Source organism: Physella acuta, unplaced genomic scaffold (assembly GCF_028476545.2).
Source record: "Physella acuta isolate Inbredline_101_S28 unplaced genomic scaffold, ASM2847654v3 ptg000596l, whole genome shotgun sequence".
Lineage (NCBI taxonomy): Eukaryota > Metazoa > Mollusca > Gastropoda > Physidae > Physella > Physella acuta.
Genome location: NW_026732115.1, coordinates 300,443 through 310,555, shown reverse-complemented (window position 1 = coordinate 310,555; position 10,113 = coordinate 300,443). Strand labels below are relative to the sequence as shown.

Sequence of the window (10,113 nt, the reverse complement as noted above, 5' to 3'; positions counted from 1 at the left end):
CTAGATAAAAACGTATTTAAATTACAGCACAGGCCTCACAGCAACAGTTTTAATACAGAGGAGAATGTGTGTGTAGGGGGGGGGGGTAAGATTATTTGGTTGTCCAATATCACGCTAGCATCACAAAGACAAATGCAAATGTGATTAAATTCACATAGAGCAGCACTGACATCAAGCAAGTGTGTGGACTAGATATAACCATGTGTGGACTGTACACATACATGCCCAAGTGACATAGAAATGTGCCAACTACACACAAGAAATGTGTGGACAGTAGATGACACATAATGTGCGGACAATAAACTACACACAAAACCATGCTTGGACACATGTGCCTTCAGCATTCTGCTCCTCTTTAAAAATGTGTTCACACAGCACAGGTAAAAAGCACAGCGATTTATTAGTGGTGTGCTCAGTTCCCCATACTCACCCCTCTTCACACACCCACACAAACACGCGAACTGTGAAAGGGTGAATATTTCCAACAGGTTGTGTGTTTAGAAACACTAGAGAGGTTGTTGTGACCAGTTAAACTAGACCAGTGGGTCTACACTGTGACACAATGTGCTTTATTCTACATCTGCTCTTACCAACTGGTTGAAATACAACCACTGCAGTGTGTACGCTACAACAGTCTGTGATTTAAAACCTAGTCATTAGTGACTCGTTAGCTGCTTGCTATCCTAAAACTTTAAGCATGTCCAAGAATAAGATCATTTAACACATACTAGCTACAAAAAACAACTGCAGATGATAATTATCATTTAAAATCTATAGTCAATAACGAATCTATATAATCATTAACTACATAAACCTCATTGATGAAAAAATATAATCAATAACTGCCAACTACCTACCCAATTGTGCACGGTGCAAATAATTAACTACCACCTACCCAACTCAGAACGGTGTTCCGTAGAAGTTCAGTCAATCATAGGAATGAACCGTTTTATTTATAGCCCCCTGCTTGCCACCAACGCCTAGAGAAAAAATGCAAGTGGTGGTACAGGGGTGGGTGAGGGCAGGGAGTGGAAAGATCAGTTTGTGTTTGGATTCACTCAGGCGTAACGAGATTGGGTGGCTCTCCAGTTGCATAGAGGTTGATGACCTTGACATCTGAGGGTCAAGTCATTGACACTTAAGTACAGTCATCGTTCAGTCAACTGACTTTTATACAAGTTTTATTGATATGATCAGTTGTTAATGATGGTCGAATTACTCTTGCTTGTAACTATTCTGTTCATAATCAGACCATTATTTCAGACAATTTTGTACGTGTGGGGGTAGGGGGAACTTAAAACTTCTGGGGAAGGGGATTTAAATTATGTATTTTTTTTTTATGATTATATTTTTTTTTTCTATTTCGTTCGGGAGGTGGACGTGTTCCGGGGGAGCGGTGCACCCCCGGAGAGACGCTGAAAGCAGATTTTCTTCCAGCCATCCCTTCTAGCCCCCCCCCCCCTCGAAATTTTTTTACCGCCACCCCCCCCCCCCCCCCCGAACGAAATGAAATTTATATAATTTATATAGAAAATATATACTTTTAACAGCGTCCGCCCGCCCGCCCCCCCCCCCCCCCCCCCGAAGAAAGTCTACCGCCCCCCTCCCCGAAAATTTCAAGTGCCCCCCCCCCCCCCTGGAGAAATAAGTCTGGAAGAAACACTGGCTGAAAGAAACACTATTGACAATGCAAATGCAAGAAGTGCTGAATAAATGTTACATGAATTGAAACACCCAATGTCTACCTTAAGCGAGGCATACAACGATACATGTTTTTATAGAAGCAAAACACGGGTGTCGCAAAGATAATATCAAGTCACAGCACAGTAATGCACCAAACTGGTCGATTGTGGTTGTAACACTACGTCACTGCAGAACAACCACTGGTTTACAAGCTAAGTGCTTGTCCTTAAATGATGTCATGCATTGCATACACCCACAGATGTGTCACGTTTACTAAATACGTAAATGGTGTATTGCTAGTGGACATCGGGATTTGATGGCCAGAAAACTACAGTTTACTGGTAACTAAACTAAACGACACGGTAAACCAGTCCATATGTCCCCATAGCAATGTTCATGTTCTGGTCGAGTGGACACAATATGAACATAGATCGCTGTTCAGGTCGTACTTTCCACGCCCGTTAAAAATAGACCGCACGGAGGCGTATTTACTTTACAGGGAATTCAAAGGAAGTGTAAGAATTTTTATAAGGCTTTTAAAAGACAGTTAAAACTGTGCTGAAATCGCATTTTTCATTTATTATGTCACTATCTCGTATGTCGATACAAGCCTAACCATAACGTTTGTAACACATACACATAAACACCTAGCCGAATTCTTGGGCTATGTATTACATAAGGGCATTACACTCACAGCTGTGAATGTGTTTTCAAATATAAGTTGGTTTATGTGTTGATGTGATGTCAAACCTAGCCGTATTCGTTGGTTTTTATGTTGAAGATAACATAATGGTGTTTCATAGAACATCAACATCATATGTGGTCAGAGATCATCATGAGAACCAGACACCGTGTATAGTTACTGCTTGATTCTTTGACTATTGATACTGAGGAGGATTTTTGTTTATGTATCTATTAAATTACGAGCGACAGTTCTCTAACACTGACTAAGACACTGCATTTCAGCGCTTGTCCTTATTAGCTAATCTTAACCTCTAGCCAACGTGAAACATGTCTGTAACTTTACCACCAGGATGTGTTGGGTCAGGTCCTACAGGTTCTTTAACGTCACGGTTAGATCACGATTTCTAACATGGTTAAAACATATTTTCAGGCCAGTGGTTCTCAGCCTGTGGACTAGGGGTCACAGAACAGTGGCATGGATCATGTGGGAAAACATCAAATTTCACTGATTTAAAAAGGGATACTTTGTAGTTTTAATAAACACAATCTGTGTTAGTGTCGAGTCGTCAATCTCTTATTGTAATCACTTCCGTTGATAAATTTGAAGACAGTGTGTCGTGTAGAGTGTGTTTACACGTTTTGTTACGATTATACTCGCGTGACCTCTCGACAACAGAGCGAGTCTCAAGGACACTCATGTAGTGGACCATATGATGACTAGCGACGTGATTTGAGATTATTTATCCTAACCTGCTTGTTGCGGTCCCAAGATGACGACATGCTGTGTTTCTTTCTGGCATCCCCCCTGTCAAAGACAAGACCACCGCCACCCCCTCCTCCCAACGAAATATAATTTATATAGAAAATATATACTTTTACCCCTACCCCAGGAAAATATAGATCTCCCCGAAAGTTTCAAGTGCCCCCCCCCCCCCCACCGGAGAAAAAAGTCTGAAAGAAACACTAACAACATGTAATGGACGTTATGTGAGATCGCTGAGACCACTTGTCATACACGGCGTTAATACACTCGCAGTTACTGGCGTGGTTACATGGTGTTCTATACATTGTTAATGTCTGAGTCAGTAGCGTAGCCAGGATCGTCTCATGGGGAGGGGGGGGGGGGGGTTCAAATTTTTACCCGGGGACAAACTTTCGATTTGCACCCTCCCCCTACAAACTTTCGATTTACATCCCCCCTCATACTTCATATATATACCGAGGGGTCTATGGGGGGTTTTGACCATCCCCCCCCTGCCTACGCCACTGGTCTGAGTAATTTAGAACCCTTTAAATCTTTACAAGTTTACAACTAAGAAGTTAATTGGGCGTGGGGGGGGGGGGGGATACAGGAAGGTGGTAGGCCTATAGCAGCTGGGAAACTCCGAGGCCATCATACAATAATCATTCGTTGGCGTTTTTACATTGGAACTTGAAACACGATACTATTCACATTCATATTTTCGGGGGAATCCATGAGGGTTCTTACACCCCCTCTCCACTTCCTCAACTCCTGCATACACCTCTCTGCGCTATAAATAGTATGTTACCAGATATAACCATATATATATATATATATATATATATATATATATATATATATATATATATATATATATATATATATATATATATATATATATATATAAAGGCTTATATACTTTAAATAGGCCTATATATGTATGTAGGTATGATAGTTTAAGTGAGCTAGACACACAGACACAAGGAGACATTAGTCATCTTGGCTAGTGTACAGTTGTCTGCTTAGTTTTACCAGCTGTCTGCTGACCTTTGTAAATATGGCTATGGCCCACAATATCTAGACATAGCTTACATCTACATCTATTACGTATTGTAATACCATTTGTAACCACCTAAGTGTAAGATATTAAGTTATGCGTAGCTTCTCTATTAAATTCTTATCAACTACTTACTGTTTTTGTTTTTAGCGATCGGGAATTCCTTTTGTTTCGTACCTAATGAACGACTAAGATCCTATTTTCCCCCTCAAATGTGGGTCACTCGTGCGCTCTCAGCTTTTCCAGCGAGCGAGAGTGGGCAACGCTGGCTAGCGGTACAGTAAACTTGTACAGTAACGATTTCCACATCCACCGTACGATCGCTTGATGTTTGGTTGATCTAAATCATTTTTTTTTACTGTTTCATTTTTTTAAAATGTATTGCTATACTAACAATAATACCTAACTTCAGCGATAAACTATGTTGATAAATGTACATCTGCCATTCTTAAAAATCTGTCTATTAAACACATCAAGCTATTTTTAGTTGATTTTTTATGACCTCATCCTCTCCCCAACAATTTCCTCTTTTACAATACCATCGAATATTTAAAGCAAGAGTGGCGTATTCAAGGAGGGGGTAACGCCATCTGCGTTTGACATTATGGATTACTTTAGCCCAAAAAATAATTGGAAGAAAAAAAGATTGCACGATTCTATGCATCTTAATTTAAATGTACGTTTTACCAAACATATTTCATATCAATGTTAACAAGAGGCAAGAGAAATAACTCTAGCAAATTCATGTATATTAATTACGCCACTGCTTATCTGTCTTTATTGGACGACGCAGTTGTGTAACTTGTTGAAACAAAAATGTGGGTGTTAATTAAGGTAAATGTATTCAGTCGATGTCATTAGATGTATTGTTTCCCTGAGGCAAATGTGGGTGAATACTGTCGACACGCGCTTTTGGGTGTAATTTCCAATTGTATTTTAAAGATTTTTTTCAATATTGTAATCATTGTTATTAATCTTGTGTGATATAAAAATACTAGACATATTTTCACAAAGTTAAGATTAAAAGTTGAAAATTCAGTTTTGTTTTAATTCTTATTTTATTTTGACATTAAAATGGGATATTATTTGAAGTGCATTACATGTATAAATGAGTGTACTTTAACGTGTAGTTTAACGTGACATCTTCACACTGAGCCATATTTCTTTTTTGATGAACGTGATATTGTCACGTTGAACTGGATATTTTCACTGAAAACAAATCTCTGTGAGGCGTACATCGCCTGTGATGTTCAGCTGGTCAGCACGTTGCAAGGGGAAGACACGGTGGCAAAACTCCGAGAAATGACTGTTGTTGACTGATATCTGGAACATCAGGAGACATGGTGTCACGTCAATTTGTGTCAGTGTCACATCAATGTGTGACTGTGTCACATCAATTTGTGATAGTGTCACATCAATTTGTGACAGTGTCACATCAATTTTCAAGGCAGTATATATATATATATATATATATATATATATATATATATATATATATATATATATATATATATATATATATCTGAGTCACGTTACAAACTTTTCTCTGTGTTAATTTCGTCATACTACAACACTTAAAACTTGTTATACTAGCGGTCTCCAAACTTTACAGCACGAGGGCCGCATTAACAATCAAATATCAGTTCGGGGGCCAGAGTTTCTTCAAGACATCTCTTCGGGATGGCAGCGCCCCCCCCCCCCCCGTAGAACGTGTACCGTTTCCCCCCCCCCCCCTTAACGAAATTTATATAGGAATATATACAAATTTCAAGTGTCGTCTTCCCCCCCCCCCCCTCCCCGGAGGAAAAAGTATGAAAGAAACACTGTCGGTGACCAAAATCACACTCGAGGTCCAAGTTTGCTCTCAAATTGTTCTTCACGTATTTCAATCTTGAAAATATTTGTTCACACAGGTATCTTGTTCCAAAATTTGAAAAGTACTTTGATGCAAAAGTTTTAATATTAGGAAAATCTTCCTTTTGCAAAAACTAATTAAAACCCACCCGCCCTTCTTTGAACGTGTCTCTAATGACCTCCAGCTGCAGTTCACCTTTGCAACTGGCCACATTTGCTTCAAATGGGTTCTGAAACAGTTTCACTTTTTTCTGCCTTTGAATCCAAGTCAAAAAGCCGCTACTGAAACTGCAGCTTGAAGTCTTTGATGATCTCGTATGCAAATGACGTGGGGAACTCAGTGGTTGCTTCAGCCGTAAAGACCTTGAACTACTGAGAGTGCGTAAGTTGCTGGATTGTACTTGTTCCAAAAAATGACAAGTTTGGATCTGAAATCCTTTAGGTGGGTGTGTAGATCAGAAACTAAATTTCCATCTCTTGTAGTTTTAGGTTCAGAAAATGTAAATGACTAGTCATTTCTATACCCACTCTTGACCAGACAGTAAGTACATCAGCTTGTGGCTTGCCTTTACTTTCAAGGAAGTCAATTTGACTTTCTTAACTTAAATACTCTGCTCAGAAAAATTTCTCGCAAATTAGCCATCTTACTGCTGTGAAATATGGTAAATCTTGCGATTCTGTGTTTCTATTTTTTAACATGTCTTTGAACTATCTATATTCTCTCCTGTAGCAGTGCCATACATTCTATGTAGGGAAGCCAGCTCTTGTGTCATGTTTATGTCATCATCCACACCTCTAATGAACATAAGCAGTTGAGATGTGGAATAGCTGTCCAGCAACTGACCACGGGCCGTAGTTTGGAGACCCCTGTACTAAACACTAAGTGCACAACTACAAAAAGACAACTAAAACATAAAAATACCAAAAACCTTTTACGCTTAACACACAATCCACATTTACCTTAACACGCAATCAACATTTACCTTAACACACAATCCACATTTACTTTAACACACAATCCACATTTACCTTAACACACAATCCACATTTACTTTAACACACAATCCACATTTACCTTAACACACAATCCACATTTACCCACACAATCCACATTTACCCACACAATCCACATTTACCCACACAATCCACGTTTACCTTAACACACAATCCACATTTACCTTAACACACAATCCACATTTACCCACACAATCCACATTACCAACACAATCCACATTTACCTTAAAACAATTGGCCTCCACTCGAATAACTATTTCAAAGGCCACATTTGGACAAAAGGGAAAGCACCGCTGGTTCCTCTCTTCTTTACCAAAAGTCCCGCACTGTCTGTCATTGATCACCACAACGTTCCTGTCGGGCCCGTAACAGAAGCGGACATCAAAGTGAAGGGCTATATCAGCACAGTTACAGGCACCACACATTAGGATGATGGAGAACCTGACAGTAGAAAACACATGTAAACTATAGCACATTAGGTTGATGGTGAACCTGACAGTAGAAAACACATGTAAACTATAGCACATTAGGTTGCTGGTAAACCTGACAGTAGAAAACACATGTAAACGTTAGCATATGTAATGTTGAACCTGACATTATAAAACACATGTAAATTATAGCACATAAGGTTGATGGAGAAGCTAGCAGTAGGAAATGTGTATAATATAGCACAATATGTTGATGATGAACATGGCAGTAGAAACACGTGTAAGCTATAGCACATTACTTTGGTAAAGATATAAACCACCGCTCATAAAGCTTAAACTCTCATTATTATCAATGAATGGTCACTAAAAGGAGTCGTTTTAACGTATTTTTATAATAACCTGAGTTTAACTTGCAGCGTTAAAGTTCTAATTAGTTTAGCCTGTTGTGCAGAATCCAGATTTCAAGTGCTAACATTGGAAACATGCAACTTTTTAATTTAACATAGGCCTACGGCAATCAGTCTTTGCTTTGCTGTTTCAGACTTATTTAGAACTGGACCCACATTACAACTAGCCTATACTCCTCTAACCAACTATCGAATGGACCAAACCAGCCAAAGTCCCCAGTAAAAAAAAAACCCTTCCCTCACCTGCTAGGGCTGCAGCTAGGGACGCCACTGATGTGAAACTCCTTCCCAGCGTAGAGACCACCAGGGATGGTTGTGGTAAATGGTACCGGCTGGTGGTTACACAAGTAAGTTATACATCAGTTAGTACACACAAAAATCAAACATCAGTTAGTATACACATTAATTTAACATCAGTTAGTGCATACAAATAAATTATACATTAATTAGCACACATAAAAATGAAACATCATTTATACTTTAGACAAACTAATACTGCTAGTTTATGATGGTAGTTTTATGTCAGTTGTCAGTCTGTTGTTGCGGACATTAAAAGCTGACATATCTGTTATGTTCGTGTTGTTTTAGGGACCGTACAGTACAATATGGGCCTACAACTATAAAACTTTAACATTAGATTTCATATAGAATATTACTTACAAGGATCTAAAGACGCTGTTTGACCATAGTTACTAGCCAAATCACAGGGGTCAGCTAGGCCATAGCTACTAGCCAGACCACAGGGGTCAGCTATGCCACAGGGGTCAGCCAGACCACAGGAGTCAGCCAGGCCACAGGGGTCAGCCAGGCCACAGGGGTCAGCCAGACCACAGGGGTCAGCCAGACCACAGGGGTCAGTCAGGCCACAGGGGTCAGTCAGGCCACAGGGGTCAGCCAGACCACAGGGGTCAGTCAGGCCACAGGGGTCAGCCAGGCCACAGGGGTCAGCTAGGCCACAGGGGTCAGCTAGGCCACACTACCTTGGTAGTGAACCACTGACCATTTCACACAACCACACAGATCAACTTACCGGGTTACAGATGGGCGTCACTGGTGTAGGACACTGAAATGTTCAAGAGGACTTTGTATCAGTACAGCTTCTTTACATTATTTTGATAGTTACCTTTTAAAAAAAAAACCAACTATTTTAAACATTTAAGCGAAATGGTAAGGACATTTCAAATAGTTTTCCTTTTAAGTATACAAAGGGAAAAGACTGTACATATATGATACGCAAATAGATATTTCAGTTCAACAAGTATCGTTGAATTCATTTCGCCAAAAGTTGTTAAGGATTATATGAGAGAAAAACCAAGGAAAATAAAGAATTGACTTACTATAACAAACTGGGCACCACAAGAGGAGTTACAGCACTGGAAAATATTAAATTTGTTTACGGTTTACAAAGTTAAGCAGAGTTATCTACACATTTTACAGTGATATAAACAGTTATTTTCACATTTAAAAAAACACTGCCTGTTGTAAACTGGACAGTGGTCATCATTCAGGTGAACATTACCTGAATGAAGCCAGCTGATTCTACATAGCATTATAAAACTAAACTATTACTCTAGTAACTACGTCAGTGTCGTATGTGTGAGAGGCAGTTTCATTTGGTGGCTTCGTAACCGGCGAAATAGAAACACAGTTTGAACTCTAAAAAATCTACAATATCTGCGCTTATGTTATTCCTTTAGTTTAGTTTCCGTGGAACGCTTGCAGAAATACTGAATCTTCAGTATTCATTTACAGTGTTTAGACTAGCAAGCCTTTCTCTCAAATGTATCAGTTCAATATATTAGCTTTAAAATATAGTTTCTGGGGAAAAATTAACTGCCCTAACTAACAAATTTGCCACTAAAGTATTTTTATTACCGGTTATTTTAAATTTAACATTTAGGGCTGTATTGTGATTACGTGCAGCACAGCTTGTACTGACTTTAAAAGAAACTGGAACTCTCGCAGACATCTTTAACTTTTAAAAAATGTTTGAAGAACTATAACAGTTTGGTACAAAAATGTTTAGTTTTGGTTTTATAAAAGTAAAACGCACCTTTTTGGACATGCTTTCTTGGTGGTCGTCTTAGTGATGAAGGAAAAAGTGAGAATCTAAGTGTTGATACCTGATCGTCTGCTCGAGTTGAATTTATAATCACTCACTTCGGGATGTGTTTGTGGCTACTTGAAAATTTATTTTTAGCTCGTTGTTGTAACCACAAGTGGTTGAAGCTGTACACGAGGTGT

At 39.2% G+C, this 10,113-nt stretch overlaps 1 protein-coding gene across 1 annotated transcript; it reads right to left on the bottom strand.

Annotated features, from left to right (window-relative positions):
- Positions 1–5,217: 5,217 nt before the first annotated feature.
- On the bottom strand, positions 5,218–10,086 carry LOC131947525 (galectin-5-like). Its single transcript, XM_059308767.1, has 6 exons — positions 9,923–10,086; positions 9,207–9,242; positions 8,900–8,932; positions 8,113–8,201; positions 7,259–7,475; positions 5,218–5,489 (listed from the first exon to the last, which is right to left on the bottom strand). The coding sequence occupies exons 1-6, from the start codon at positions 9,932–9,934 to the stop codon at positions 5,373–5,375; spliced, it is 504 nt and encodes a 167-aa protein (XP_059164750.1). The 5' UTR covers positions 9,935–10,086; the 3' UTR covers positions 5,218–5,372.
- Positions 10,087–10,113: the final 27 nt, after the last annotated feature.